Raw genomic sequence first — 16818 nt, forward strand, 5'->3', positions numbered from 1 at the left:
ATGACCCTTCCAGCTCAATTTGTTGGACAAATGGTCCGGATCACATCTTCACATGCACCAGAGGAGCAGTCTGTCGCCAAAGGCCAGGATCTCCCTTCTGTGGTGGCTACAGATTTCTCACCTGATCGAGGGCTGATGGTTTAGGATACATAATTGGATTCTGCTAACCACGGACGCAAGCCTCAGAGGTTGGGGAGCAGTCACCCAGGGGGTGCAGTTTCAAGGAAGATGGTCAAGTCAGGAAGTCGTCCTTCCAATCAACATTCTGGAACTCAGGGCTATATACAACGCCCTTCTGCAGGCCTCATATCTTCTTCAAGATCGGGCCATTCAGGTCCAGTCGGACAATGTGACGGCAATGACATACATAAACCGACAGGGCGGAATAAAAAGCAGAGCAGCAAAGTCAGGGGTGTCAAGAATTCTCCTCTGGGCAGAAAAACACGCTGCGGCATTGTCGGTGGTCTTCATTCCGGGAGTAGACAACTGGGAAGCAGACTTCCTCAGCAGACACGACCTGCACCCGGGGAAGTGGGGCCTTCACCCGGAGGTGTTCAGGTGCTTGACAAGTCGATGGGGATATCCACAGATCGACATGATGGCCTCTCATCTCAACAAGAAGCCCAAGCGGTATTGTTCCAGGTCGAGAGACCACAGGCAGTGGTAGTGGACACTCTAACGACTCCATGGGTATATCAGATAGTGTAAAGTGTTTCCTCCAATTCCTCTGATCCCAAGAATTCTGAAAAGAATTCTGAAAAGAATAAAAAGGGAAAAGGTTCAAGCAGTTTTCATTGCTCTCATCCTTCATCTCTTCCTTCCTTCCAGGCCCACTCTACTAGGTTGGTGGGTTCTTCTTGGGTGGCTGCCCGGGGTGTCTCGGATTTACAGCTCTGCCGAGCAGCTAATTGGTCAGGGTCGAACACTTTTGCTAAGTTTTACAAGTTCAATACCTTGGCCTCTGATGGCATTCAGTTTGGTCAATCAGTTCTGCAGGAACCTCAGCACTCTCCTACCCGTTTTGGGAGCTTTGGTACTTCCCCATGGCACTAAATGGAACCCCAGTATCCTCTAGGACATAAGAGAAAATAAGATTTTAATTACCTACCGGTAAATACTTTTCTCTTAGTCTGTAGAGGATACTGGGCGCCTTCCCGGTGCTTCGTTCTTCCTGCACTGTTATTTGGTTAAGTATTGTTGCTTGGTTCAGCTGTTGCTGTTCTTGTTTTCAAGTTTGGTTAGCATGGCTTTCCTCTTGTTTGTGTGTGCTGGTTCGGAATCTCACCACTTTCCTCATTTATCCTTCTCTCAAAGTATTCTGTCTCCTCTGGCACAGTTTCCTAGACTGAGGCTGGTAGGAGGGACATAGAGGGAGGAGTCAGCTTACACTATCAAATTCTTAAAGTGCCCATGGCTCTTAGTGGACTCGTCTATACCCCCATGGTACTAAATGGAACCCCAGTATCCTCTACGGACTACGAGAAAAGTATTTACTGGTAGGTACTTAAAATCCTATTTTACTCAGCACTTCTTTAATCTGCGCAGATAAAAACAAAAATTTGGGTTACCGCCGGATAAGAACTAGGGTACCATCAGGCTGTCTACCCTTCATGATTATATAGGATTGTAACCCTATTTGTACACTTAAGGGCACAACCAAGCCATTTATAATTTTAAAGAGGACCATTCCAATAAGGAGTCTGCAGAATATCCTCTCATAAGCATACTCCCCTGAAGGATGAAACGCATTGGTCTTAAAGAACATTTTACCTCAATTTAAATTGAACATCAGTTTCTTGAATATCATAAAAATGGGAATTAACACTGCATCTGTTCTATTATATGTATTGTGAGTTATTGCCTCAAATTGCATTTGATTGTATTTTAAATCAATTTTATATTTATATATAATAGGTTGCTGGATATAATTTGAATTTTAACAGTTTAAATGTAATTAGTGTGCCCTCAGAAATCTATTGTTGTTGTATTTGTGTGAATCCTTTGCCAGCAGAAGGGTTTTTCTTGAGGTGCAGCCATATTATAGCACAAGATAAGGGTACATTGCTCTATGGCTACATCTGTATTTAACATAAGTTTATTTAGTAAAAAAAATACTTTTCATATGAGGATTGAGTTTTTTCTTATTGACTTCTCTATTCTGTTTGGTGATTCATTATAGCTGTTAAATGGGTATAATATCACATGGTACAATCCTATCTAATAACAGGCTGGACATATAACATATAATTCTGCAATATTCCAGAATGTTTTCTTGCTAGTAGGAAAAACATCAGTTGTATAGTTCTACATAATGTTTAAACACATTTTCAGCTGTTGTTTAATCAAATAATTTGTAATCTAACATTTATATGAAGTGTTTTGCTGTTGCCCATTTTTACCCGTCCAGATGCTTTTTCATTCATTAGAACAGCATATTTAATAACAAACACTGGAGGAAAATAATCAAGGGGAAAAGCTCTCTATTGACACTACTGTACGATTCTTTTTTTGTGCATAAGATTTATGATATATTAATTGATATATTAATGATATATTAGTGAATTACTGCAGTATTATTATTTTTATTATTAATAATAATATTGTTTATAAAGCATCAACATATTACACTCCACTGTACATGGAGGAGATCATAATACAAACAAATGACACACACAATGACACAAATCAGAAAGTAAAGATGATCGTGCCCAGAAGAGTTCACAATCTAAAAGGTTTGAGGAACACCTGATCCATAAATGTCCTGGAACTGGAGGAAATATATTGTTAAAAATCAGTTGCTGCATTGATCATAAAATATATTATTGCAAATACTGAATAATGTCCAAGATATGTTATGGAAGTAAAATACAAATACTGTACTATCTCTTATAACCAAGAGCAGTGCTTTTACATTCAAACTGTATATTTATTGCAGGGCCGTAACTAGGTGTGTGCGGAGTGTGCTCGGCACATAGCGCTGCAGTGTGGGGGTCGCTGTTGGCAGCACTTGTCAATTATGAATTATCTAATTACTTTTACTTGCAGCTTCCCCCCTTTTTGAATCCCAGCATCTCCTGACTGCCCCTATCTCCTACCCCCACCCCTTTTGTCGCTAATACCTATACAGCATTCAGGGACTTGATTTGATAGCTCTTTGTTGTTCAGTCGCACTGTCCTTTATGACATTTCGGGATGCTGACGTGCACAGGATTCTAACCCGTTGCTTATGATATTGCAGTCAGACACTGTATTCATTGAGATACCTGCCCTTGTATAGAAAGCTAGAGAATTCCAAGTTGGAGAGTTTTAACTATTTGAAATGTGTTATTTAATGAGGGGTATCGTGGCAGAATGGTGAAAGGCTCTCGGTTTCAGCGCATGAATGTGGTAAAAAGAGGTAGCATGGGCTTTCATTGGGATCAATTTTGTCATGCCTCTTCCCCGGGATATGGGTTGTTGGGTTGACCCAACCTAGGTCGACACTCATTAGGTCGACCACTGGAGGTCAACATTGCCATTAGGTCGACATGCATTAGGTCGACATGGGCGATAGGTCGACATGTACTCGGTCGACAGGTCAAAAGGTCGACATGAGGTTTTTTTACTGTTTTTGGTGTCATTTTCTCCGTAAAGTGACAGGGAACCCAAATTAGTGCACCGTGTCCCCAGGCATGGCTCGCTTCGCTCGCCATGCTTCGGGCAAGGTGCCTCACTCCTCTACCGCTTCGCTTGGCACAGATTATCGTTCCGATTGTAGTCCACGTGGATCGTTAAGTGTGAAAAAATCCCAAAAATGTATTTGTTTATTTTTAAAAACTCATGTCGACCTTTTGACCTGTCGACCTAGTACATATCGAGCTAACAGCCATGTCGACCTAATGCATGTCGACCTAATGGCATTGTCGACCTTCAGTAGTTGACCTAAATTGTGTCGACCTAACAACCGCAACCCCTTCCCCGAGAGGCATGCACTTTATGTCCATATTGTAAAAATGGAGGGGAGAGGGGGGGAGCCAATTCTCTTTCTGGCACAGGGCACCAAAAAGTCTAGTTATGGCACTGATTTATTGTTTATACTCTGTAAACTATATTAGGAAAAAAATCTAAACTGTACAATGCAAAGCTTATTCTCTGAAACCCTGCACTCTCATCTAATCTGTATTATTTTCTGTGCTGTCCCTGTAGGAGACGGATCTTATGACATTTAATATCTCCATCCATCGTTCATGGTGGAGAGAACATGGACCAGGCTGTGTGAGAAGGGTTGTGCCTCCTCCAGACAGCAGGAACCTCGGAGATCACTCCTTCATCTCTGTGACAGGATGTATCATTGAGTTTCAGTACCTAGAGGTCATCCACAGCGCTTTTCAAATACTTCTGTCGGTAAGCCAGTTTCTATTAAACATACCAACTGTTTTGTTTTGTCTTTTCTCCTAGAACATATTTCTGCTAAATAATGCTCTACGGGCAGTGTGTTACCAAGCACAATTGTTATGGTATAATGTGATGTTATTATGCATGTCTTGTACAGATGATACCCTTATAATTATAGTCAATGGTGTTAGGCTATTATTAGTTACAGTGGAATTTTGTTTGGGTTGTGATAGCATTTTATCCACCCTTTGGCAATGTTTGTAAGGCTGTAAAATCTGATCAGAAAACCCAGTGTAGTGTATTTCTGCCAATAGCCTCAACATTCCTTTCAGCTTGTATCATATGGTATTATACAGTACTGTACGTCATGATGACAAATCCTAAATCAGATAATCATTTTGTTTATAGAGTGCTCCTAGACACGGATAAAAAGGGTATCAGAGTTTTGTGACGAGAAAACAAATAAAAAAACCTCATATGTGTATGATGATTCGGGGTCCTTTTCATTATGTTAATTATTGGAGGCCGGATGCCCACAATAATTATTCCAACTCACTGTGAGAAGAAATGGTGAATACACAATTGAACTTTCCTCCTGGGCAGCTTATCCAAAGATTCCTTTCACCGCTACTTTGAAACTTAGCACTCTGAACCAATAGCGCTGCTGTGCATGTTTGAACTTTGGTTTATGCATGCATGACTCCCGGTAGAAGGAGCTGAACAGAGGCGGAGGGATCCGAACAGATCCCTCTTCACAGCCCAGACTCTTTCCCATAGGAAGGAGCAAGGGTCCGGGAACAAGTGCCATCTGAAGATGATGGAGGTTCTCACAGTCAGGCTCTAAAAAAAATGTAGTATTTTGGAACTTGATGAATTTAGGTACTGTAGGAGCAAATGCAACTGCTCTATGGCCCTCATTCCGAGTTGATCGGTCGCAAGGCGAATTTAGCAGAGTTACACACGCTAAGCCGCCGCCTACTGGGAGTGTATCTTAGCATCTTAAAATTGCGACCGATGTATTTGCAATATTGCGATCACAAACTACTTAGCAGTTTTAGAGTAGCTCCACACTTACTCTGCCTGTGCGATCAGTTCAGTGCTTGTCGTTCCTGGATTGACGTCACAAACACACCCAGCGTTCGCCCAACCACTCCCCCGTTTCTCCGGCCACTCCTGCGTTTTTTCCGGAAACGGTAGCGTTTTCAGCCACACGCCCATAAAACGCCGTGTTTCCGCCCAGTAACACCCATTTCCTGTCAATCACATTACGATCGCCGGAGCGATGAAAAAGCCGTGAGTAAAAATACTATCTTCATAGCAAAGATACTTGGCGCAGTCGCAGTGCGAATATTGCGCATGCGCACTAAGCGGAATTTCACTGCGATGCGATGAAAAATACCGAGCGAACGACTCGGAATGAGGGCCTATGTGTGAAATTTACACCCATTTTGTGATGCTCGGGAAGCAAATGCATGGGAAATACTACCTGATTTACCCAGCACACAGTAGCCTTCCTCCTATCCTCAGTAGCCTTCCTCCTATCCTTTAGCTACAGTGTATTACCTTGAATAACAACAATGTCAAACATAGCAATTAGTGCAGTAAGGAATCAACTGAATTGCTGTAATTGTAACAATCTCTTTCTGCCAGAAAGACCCATGAGTGTATTAATAGTTCAGGAATGTCTAAGGCACATACAAGGGTTAGCTGGGCTGTTGAGACCTTTGAAGATGGGCCCTCATTCCGAGTTGATCGGTCGCAAGGCGAATTTAGCAGAGTTACACACGCTAAGCCGCCGCCTACTGGGAGTGAATCTTAGCTTCTTAAAATTGCGACCGATGTATTCGCAATATTGCGATTACTAACTACTTAGCAGTTTCAGAGTAGCTTCAGACTTACTCTGCCTGTGCGATCAGTTCAGTGCTTGTCGTTCCTGTTTGACGTCACAAACACACCCAGCGTTCGCCCAGGCACTCCCACCGTTTCTCCGGCCACTCCTGCGTTTTTTCCGGAAACGGTAGCGTTTTCAGCCACACGCCCCTGAAACGCCGTGTTTCCGCCCAGTAACACCCATTTCCTGTCAATCACATTACGATCGCCGGAGCGATGAAAAAGCCGTGAGTAAAATTACTTTCTACATAGCAAAGTTACTTGGCGCAGTCGCAGTGCGAACATTGCGCCTGCGTACTAAGCGGATTTTCATTGCGATGCGATGAAAAATACCGAGCGAACAACTCGGAATGAGGGCCATGGTGTCTTCTGCAGTTGGTGAAGAGTTTGATTCTTCTGATGGCAGAAACTGAGAAGGAACTGTGTATTATCTGTGCATTATGCAGTGTGGCATGTTGTCAAGGAGAATTTTCTGGGGTTTGTGTTGACAAGTAACCCTGTGTTACGCCTACTAATCTGATTGGCTGATGTCTACCTTCTGGATGCTTATATGGCTCATACATTTCCTCTGTGGGAGTTCCCAGTAGAGGAAGTCCAGCTTGGGGGTTCATTGTGACCAGGCATAATAATGATAATGTGGTGAGTCATGTTATCATGACATTGTGCCAAGTCTTCAATGAGATGTTGGAGGATGACACATATACAGTAGATTAACTTCAAAGGGCATTGAAAGTAAAAAGGAAAACATGACATTAATAAGCTGTGCCGTCCAAAAATTGTATTAGGCAGGACTTTAATCTTTCCACCATGTGTATTTCCATCTGAAGCTACTATCCCTAGGTCACTAGGTCACAGAGAGTATTTTTACTTGAGCAGTTCCCAAAAACTTAATGCAGGCATATTACAAATGTGCTGCATGACTGCATATTGGGCCTGATTCAGGTTCGGATGCTCTTAGGTACTTTGTGCATGCGCCGGACCCATACTGTGCATGTGCAGTATGGGTCTGCAACGTCAGTCACACTACAGCATCAGACTGTCAGTGATTGACTGATACCATTTAGGGGTGGGGAGGGGGCTGCGATGGCTGTTTCCCAAAGTGGAGGCATGTCACTGCCGTAGTTGGGAGGGGGAGGGCCAGAGTTCTCCGTCCGAGGACGGAGATTTCTTTGCATCTATGTAGTAGATGCAGCTGACTTGTATGACCCCATCGGTCACGCAGCCAGACGATCAGTAATGCATGCAAAAGGTGTGACGCCCCCTGTACATTACCATATTAGTGCTATCGCTTCAAACTGTCACTCTGACACAACACTAACAGCCGGGTCACGCTTATTCAGCAATCTTCTTAACGTGCAGATCCACGAACACCAATTGGTACAACAAGGACGGTGCGAATCTGATGCATGAGGTCCTAGCATCATTTTAGATTTGAAAGACCAATGTAGGTCTCATTAATACAAGTATTTCTTGTACTGGTGTGATGAGATACGGATGTAGTACTGAGTAGTGATGTGCACCGGAAATTTTTTGGGTTTTGTGTTTTGGTTTTGGATTCGGTTCCGCGGCCGTGTTTTGGATTCGGACGCGTTTTGGTAAAACCTCCCTGAAATTTTTTTGTCGGATTCGGGTGTGTTTTGGATTCGGGTGTTTTTTTTACAAAAACCCCTCAAAAACAGCTTAAATCATAGAATTTGGGGGTCATTTTGATCCCATAGTATTATTAACCTCAATAACCATAATTTCCACTCATTTTTAGTCTATTCTGAACACCTCACACCTCACAATATTATTTTTAGTCCTAAAATTTGCACCGAGGTCGCTGGATGACTAAGCTAAGCGACCCAAGTGGCCAACACAAACACCTGGCCCATCTAGGAGTGGCACTGCAGTGTCAGACAGGATGGCACTTCCAAAAATAGTCCCCAAACAGCACATGATGCAAAGAAAAATGAAAGAAAAAAGAGGTGCAGATGGAATTGTCCTTGGGCCCTCCCACCCACCCTTATGTTGTATAAACAGGACATGCACACTTTAACAAACCCATCATTTCAGCAACAGGGTCTGCCACACAACTGTGTCTGAAATGACTGGTTGGTTTGGGCCCCCACCAAAAAAAGAAGCAATCAATCTCTCCTTGCACAAACTGGCTCTACAGAGGCAAGATGTCCACCTCCTCGTCTTCCTCCGATTCCTCACCCCTTTCACTGTGTACATCCCCCTCCTAACAGATTCTTAATTCGTCCCCACTGGAATCCACCATCTCAGGTCCCTGTGTACTTTCAGGAGGCAATTGCTGGTGAATGTCTCCACGGAGGAATTGATTATAATTCATTTTGATGAACATCATCTTCTCCACATTTTCTGGAAGTAACCTCGTACGCCGATTGCTGACAAGGTGAGCGGCTGCACTAAACACTCTTTCGGAGTACACACTGGAGGGGGGGCAACTTAGGTAAAATAAAGCCAATTTGTGCAAGGGCATCCAAATTGCCTCCTTTTCCTGCCAGTATACGTACGGACTGTCTGACGTGCCTACTTGGATGCGGTCACTCATATAATCCTCCACCATTCTTTCAATGGTGAGAGAATCATATGCAGTGACAGTAGACGACATGTCAGTAATCGTTGGCAGGTCCTCCAGTCCGGACCAGATGTCAGCACTCGCTCCAGACTGCCCTGCATCGGAATCCTTAGCCTTTTCCTCGCACCCCCAGTTGCGGGAGAATGCGAAGGAGGAGCTGTTGACGGGTCACGTTCCGCTTGACTTGACAATTTTCTCACCAGCAGGTCTTTGAACCTCTGCAGACTTGTGTCTGCCGGAAAGAGAGATCCAACGTAGGTTTTAAATCTAGGATCGAGCACGGTGGCCAAAATGTTTGAATTGTTGATTTCAACAGATTGACCACCCGTGAATCCTGGTTAAGCGAATTAAGGGCTCCATCCACAAGTCCCACATGCCTAGCGGAATCGCTCTGTTTTAGCTCCTCCTTCAATGTCTCCAGCTTCTTCTGCAAAAGCCTGATGAGGGGAATGACCTGACTCAGGCTGGCAGTGTCTGAACTGACTTCACGTGTGGCAAGTTCAAAGGGTTGCCGAACCTTGCACAACGTTGAAATCATTCTCCACTGCGCTTGAGTCAGGTGCATTCCCCCTCCTTTGCCTATATCGTAGGCAGATGCAGGGCCGGCTCCAGGCCTACTAGCACCCTGAGCGAGAAAATCGAAAAGTGCCCACCCCCCTTATGCGCGCGCCGAAGGCGCGTGCGCTCCTGGAAAAGTGGGTGTGGCCTCCTAGAAAAGGGGGCATGACATCTGGAAAAGTGGGCGTGTCCTCCTGGGAAAGTGGGCGTGGCCTCATAACTTCATATAATCAAACTATAAATATATTTTCACACCCCCTCTACGCACACAATTAGCAGCCTTAAACACAGTAGTGTTCCTTACACACAATGTCTCCAGTATAGTGCCAGATACACATAATGTGCAGTGCCAGATAGACATGATATGCCCCGCAGCAGTGCCAGCTAAACGTGACATGCCCCGCAGCAGTGCCAGCTACACGTGACATGCCCCGCAGCAGTGCCAGCTACACGTGACATGCCCCGCAGCAGTGCCAGCTACACGTGACATGCCCCCCAGCAGTGCCAGATACACGTGACATGCCCTCCAGCAGTGCCAGATACACGAGACATGCCCCCCAGCAGTGCCAGATACACGTGATATGCCCCCCAGCAGTGCCAGATACATAAATGCCCCCACAGTGCAGATATGCCTTCACAGTGCCAGATACATAAATGCCCCCACAGTGCCAGATATATGAATGTGCCTCCACAGTGCCAGATACATAAATGCCCCCACAGTGCAGATATGCCCCCACCTTGCCAGATACATAAATGCCCCCACAGTTCCAGATACATAAATGCCCCCATAGTGCAGATATGCCCCCACAGTGCCAGATACATAAATGCTCCCACAGTGCAGATATGCCCCCACAGTGCCAGATACATAAATGCCCCCACAGTGCCAGATATATGAATGTGCCCCCACAGTGCCAGATACATAAATGCCCCCACAGTACAGATTTGCCCCCACAGTGCCAGATATATAAATGCCCCCACAGTTCCAGATACATAAATGCCCCCATCGTGCAGATATGCCCCCACAGTGCCAGATACATAAATGCCCCCACAGTGCAGATATGCCCCCACAGTGCCAGATACATAAATGCCCCCGTGTCACAAAACATAAATGCCCCCACAGTGCAGATATGCCCCCACAGTGCCAGATACATAAATGCCCCCACAGTGCCAGATACATAAATGCCCCACACAGTGCCAGATACATATATGCCCCACACAGTGCCAGATACATATATGACCCACACAGTGCCAGATATGCCCCTAATGCCAGATACTCTTGTTCCCACAGTGCCAGATATGCCCCCAATGCCAGATACATGCCCCCAGTGCCAGATACACATGTCCCATGCCCCCAATGCCAGATACACATGTCCCTTGCCCCCAGTGCCAGATACACATGTCCCATGCCCCCAATGCCAGATACACATGTCCCATGCCCCCAGTGCCAGACATGTCCCCAGTGCCAGATACACATGTCCCATGCCCCTAGTGCCAGATACACATGTCCCATGCACCCAATGCCAGATACAGATGTCCCATGCCCCCAGTGCCAGACATGTCCCCAGTGCCAGATATCCCCCCCCCCTGCTCACCGCGAGTCTGTTCCTGTGGGTTGAGGCTGCTGCGCTGCCCGTGCTGCTTTGTAGCTGAGGGCGGGAGGAGAGCGCAGCGTGCGCCTCTCCTAGCCCTCAATCTCCGGCGGCCACTTCGACTAGGCGCCGTCCCGCAAGCCAATCAAAGCTCGCGGTCCGGCAGCCAATCAGCCTCAGCTGCCGGACCGCGAGCTCTGGTTGGCTCACGGGCCGGCGCCGGTTAGCGGGGGCGACAGACAGTGCAGTGCTGCAGGGACGGCTCCAGGCTCCAATATGGCGGCCAGAGCTAGCGGCGCCCATAAAGTGCGGCGCCCTGTTCGGCCGCTCTATTGGAACATGCCTGGAGTCGGCCCTGGGCAGATGTATAGACTTGAATGGCCTTTTGCTGCTCCTCCATCCTCTGAAGCATATAGAGGGTTGAATTCCACCTCGTTACCACTTCTTGCTTCAGATGATGGCAGGGCAGGTTCTGGACTGTTTGCTTCTGCTCCAGTCTTCGGCACGCGGTGGCTGAATGCCGAAAGTGGCCCGCAATTCTTCGGGCCACCGACAGCATCTCTTGCACGCCCCTGTTGTTTTTTAAATAATTCTGCACCACCAAATTCAATGTAAGCCATTCTGCGATGATGTTCCTCAGTTTCCGTAAGAGGTTGTCAGCTGTGTGCCTCTTCTGGAAAGCGGTGATACAAAGCGTAGCCTGCCTAGGAACGAGTTGGCGTTTGCGAGATGCTGCTACTGGTCCCGCCGCTGCTGTTCTTGCTGCGGGAGGCAATGCATCTTCCCAGTGGGCTGTCACAGTCATATAGTCCTGAGTCTGCCCTGCTCCACTTGTCCACATGTCCGTGGTTAAGTGGACATTGGGTACAACTGCATTTTTTAGGACACTGGTAACTCTTTTTCTGACGTCTGTGTACATTCTCGGTATCGCCTGCCTAGAGAAATGGAACCTAGATGGTATTTGGTACCGGGTACACAGTTTCTCAATCAAGTCTCTAGTTCCCTGTGAATTAACGGTGGATACCGGAAACACGTTTCTCACCACCCAGGCTGCCAAGGCCTGAGTTATCCGCTTTGCAGCAGGATGACTGCTGTGATATTTCATCTTCCTCGCAAAGGACTGTTGCACAGTCAATTGCAAACTGGAAGTAGTACAAGTGGTCTTCCGACTTCCCCTCTGGGATGACGATCGACTGCCAGCAGCAACAACAGCAGCGCCAGCAGCAGTAGGCGTTACACTCAAGATTGCATCGGAGGAATCCCAGGCAGGAGAGGACTCGTCAGACTTGACAGTGACATGGCCTGCAGGACTATTGGCTTTCCTGTCTAAGGAGGAAATTGACACTGAGGGAGTTGGCGGTGTGGTTTGCAGGAGCTTGGTTACAAGAGGAAGGGATTTAGTGGTCAGTCGACTGCTTCCACTGTCATCCAAAGTTTTTGAACTTGTCACTGACTTCTGTTGAATGCGGTCCAGGTGACGTATAAGGGAGGATGTTCCTAGGTGGTTAACGTCCTTACCCCTACTTATTACAGCTTGACAAAGGCAACACACGGCTTGGCACCAGTTGTCCGCATTTCTGTTGAAATAATTCCACACCGAAGAGGTGATTTTTTTTGTATTTTGACCAAGCATGTCAATGGCCATATTCGTCCCACGGACAACAGGTGTCTCCCCAGGTGCCTGACTTAAACAAACCACCTCACCATCAGAATCCTCCTTGTCAATTTCCTCCCCAGCGCCAGCAACACCCATATCCTCATCCTGGTGTACTTCAACAGTGACATCTTCAATTTGACTATCAGGAACTGGACTGCAGGTGCTCCTTCCAGCACTTGCAGGGGGCGTGCAAATGGTGGAAGGCGCAAGCTCTTCCCGTCCAGTGTTGGGAAGGTCAGGCATCGCAACCGACACAATTGGACTCTCCTTGGGGATTTGTGATTTAGAAGAACGCACAGTTCTTTGCTGTGCTTTTGCCATCTTAACTCTTTTAAGTTTTCTAGCAGGAGGATGAGTGCTTCCATCCTCATGTGAAGCTGAACCACTAGCCATGAACATAGGCCAGGGCCTCAGCCGTTCCTTGCCACTCCGTGTCGTAAATGGCACATTGGCAAGTTTACGCTTCTCCTCAGACGATTTAGATTTAGATTTTTGGGTCATTTTACTGAGCTTTATTTTTTGGGATTTTACATGCTCTCTTCTATGACATTGGGCATCGGCCTTGGCAGACGACGTTGATGGCATTTCATCGTCTTGGCCATGACTAGTGGCAGCAGCTTCAGCACGAGGTGGAAGTGGATCTTGATCTTTCCCTATTTTACCCTCCACATTTTTGTTCTCCATTTTTTAATGTGTGGAATTATATGCCAGTAATATATCAATAGCAATGGTCTACTGTACCGTACTGCTATATATTATATACTGGTGGTCAGAAAACTGTGCAAAACTGAAATGCACCACAGGTACGGATGGATAGTATACTTGATGACACAGAGGTAGGTAGAGCAGTGGCCTTCTGTACCGTACTGCTATATATTATATACTGGTGGTCAGCAAACTGTGCAAAACTGAAATGCACCACAGGTATGGATGGATAGTATACTTGACGACACAGAGGTAGGTAGAGCAGTGGCCTACTGTACCGTACTGCTATATATTATATACTGGTGGTCAGCAAACTGTGCAAAACTGAAATGCACCACAGGTATGGATGGATAGTATACTTGACGACACAGAGGTAGGTAGAGCAGTGGCCTACTGTATCGTACTGCTATATATTATATACTGGTGGTCAGCAAACTGTGCAAAACTGAAATGCACCACAGGTATGGATGGATAGTATACTTGACGACACAGAGGTAGGTAGAGCAGTGGCCTACTGTACCGTACTGCTACATATTATATACTGGTGGTCAGCAAACTGTGCAAAACTGAAATGCACCACAGGTATGGATGGATATACTTGACGACACAGAGGTAGGTAGATCAGTGGCCTACTGTACCGTACTGCTATATATTATATACTGGTGGTCAGCAAACTGTGCAAAACTGAAATGCACCACAGGTATGGATGGATAGTATACTTGACGACACAGAGGTAGGTAGAGCAGTGGCCTTCTGTACCGTACTGCTATATATTATATACTGGTGGTCAGCAAACTGTGCAAAACTGAAATGCACCACAGGTATGGATGGATAGTATACTTGACGACACAGAGGTAGGTAGAGCAGTGGCAGTGGCGGAACTAGCGAGCGGTGGGCCCATGTGCAACAAAATGACATGGGCACCCCCCCCCCCCATCCCATCCAAGTCCACCCTCTCACCCCTGGAGAGGATCTGGTGAGGGGGACCTGCTCAGGGGAGTGGATACCTAGCAACAGTGGCGTAACTAGACATTTTAGCACTGTGTGCAAGAAACGGCATCGGAGCCCCACCCCTGCATGCAAAACAGGGGCAGTGCGCGCCATAGGCACGCGCAAAAATACATAGTGGCGTGGCTTTGTGGGGAAGGGGTGTGGCCACAAAATAATACCAATTCATACAGTAGTCTCCATTATTTAAATTACGCCACACAGTAGCACCACTACACCAGGTAAAGACCCTTTTACACCTTACGGCGGACAGATTCCTCTTTTTACACATTACAGCAGACAGCGTCCCCTTTTTACACATTACGGCAGACAGCGTCCCCCTTTTTTACACATAACGGCAGACAGCATGCCCTTTTTACACATAGCAGCAGACAGCGTACCCTTTTTACACATAACGGCAGACAGCGTGCACTTTTTTTACACATAACGGCAGACAGCGTGCCCGTGTTACACATAGCGGCAGACAGCGTACACTTTTTACAAATAACGGCAGACAGCGTGCCCTTGTTAAACATAGCGGCAGACAGCGTACCCTTTTTACACATAACGGCAGACAGTGTGCCCTTGTTACACATAGCGGCAGACAGCGTACACTTTTTTCACATAACGGCAGACAGCGTGCCCTTGTTAAACATAGCGGCAGACAGCGTACACTTTTTACACACAACGGCAGACAGCGTGCCCTTTTTACGCATAATGGCAGACAGCGTCCCCTTGTTACACATTACGGCAGACAGCGTGCCCTTGTTACACATTACGTCAGACAGCGTGCCCTTGTTACACATTACGGCAGACAGCGTGCCCTTGTTACACATTACGGCAGACAGCATCCCCCTTTTTACACATTACGGCAGGCAGATTCTCCCTTTTTACACATTGCGGCAGGCAGATTCCCCCTTTTTACACACTGCGGCAAGCAGATTCCCCATTTTTACACATTGCGTGCGGCAGGCAGATTCCCCGTTTTTACACATTGCGGCAGGCAGATTCCCCTTTTTACACACTACGGCAGGCAGATTCCCCCTTTTTACACATTGCGGGCAGCAGATTCCCCCTTTTTACACATTGTGGCAGACAGTCTCCCTTTTTTGTAGAAAAGAAAGAAAGAATCAGACGATTCCCGGGCAGTAGAGAAGGAGGAGGAGGGAGGTGGAGGAGGGAGCCGCAGCAGCGCTGTGTTATTGGTGGAGGCGCTGCTGCTGCTGCCCCTCTGCTTCACTATAGGCTGTTCTCGGAAGACGGCCTATAGTGAAGCAGAGGGGCAGCAGCAGCAGCGCCTCAACCAGTAACAAAGCGCTGCTGCGGCTCCCTCCTCCACCTCCCTCCTCCTCCTTCCCCCGTACCGCTGCTCCTCTCCTCTCTGGGCGGCTGTGCGCTGCGGGCAGCGGTTGCCCGCAGCACACAGTGGCATGTAATGAGTCAGTTTGACTCATTACATGCTTTGGGCCCCTGGACAGTGGCGGGCCCCAGTGCAACGCACTGGTTGCACTGGCGGTAGTTCCGCCTCTGAGCAGTGGACTACTGTACCGTACTGCTATATATATAGTTATACTGGTGGTCAGCAAAATTCTGCACTGTCCTCCTACTATATACTACAATGCAGCACAGATATGGAGCGTTTTTCAGGTAGAGAACGTGGTCACCGGTCACTGGTCAGCAAAACTCTGCACTGTCCTCCTACTATATAATACTGCTGGTCCCCAGTCCCCACAATAAAGCAATTAGCACACTGAGCACAGATATTTGCAGCACACTGAGCACAGTCAGATATGGAGCGTTTTTCAGGCAGAGAACGTAGATATTTGCACTTGCAGCACACTGAGCACAGATATTTGCAGCACACTGAGCACAGATATTTGCAGCACAATTTGCAGCCCACTGAACATAGAAACTGAGAGGACGCCAGCCACGTCCTCTCACAATCATCTCCAATGCACAAGTGAAAAATGGCGGCGACGCGCGGCTCCTTATATAAAATACGAATCTTGCGAGAATCCGACCGCGTGATGATGACGTTCGGGCGCGCTCGGGTTAACCGAGCAAGGCGGGAGGATCCGAGTTGCTCGGACCCGTGCAAAAAAAGGTGAAGTTCGGGCGGGTTCGGATCCCGAGGATCCGAACCCGCTCATCACTAGTACTGAGTGTGTTTAAATTCTTCTACCAATCTGTCATTTGTATAGACCAACCAGAACACACCCTACATATATTTTTTTAAACCCATATTCTTTGACCTATAATTGGTTCATATACATTGTATGTTTATATGTTATTTAGCTGTTGGATATAATACTAATTTTATGTAGATAACAATAAAGGTTATGTTTTAATATTCTAATATCCATCTTTTCCTTTCACAAAACTAACAAGACTATGCTCAAACAAGAGTCTTCTTTTCTCCTTCCTTTGCTTCCAGGTTTTCTCTGACTTGGGGCGCACCACCAGAGTGACTCAAC

At 46.7% G+C, this 16818-nt stretch overlaps 1 protein-coding gene across 1 annotated transcript in view; it reads left to right on the plus strand.

The window, feature by feature from the left end:
• Positions 1-16818, plus strand: part of NKAIN3 (sodium/potassium transporting ATPase interacting 3) — a 1038088-nt gene that overhangs the window by 783491 nt on the left and 237779 nt on the right. Inside the window, exon 4 of the mRNA XM_063923781.1 lies at positions 4186-4383. Within this exon, the coding sequence (XP_063779851.1) occupies positions 4186-4383 (198 nt within the window). The remainder of the gene's footprint in view (positions 1-4185; positions 4384-16818) is intronic.

Source organism: Pseudophryne corroboree, chromosome 5, assembly GCF_028390025.1.
Source record: "Pseudophryne corroboree isolate aPseCor3 chromosome 5, aPseCor3.hap2, whole genome shotgun sequence".
NCBI classification, from domain to species: Eukaryota; Metazoa; Chordata; class Amphibia; order Anura; family Myobatrachidae; genus Pseudophryne; species Pseudophryne corroboree.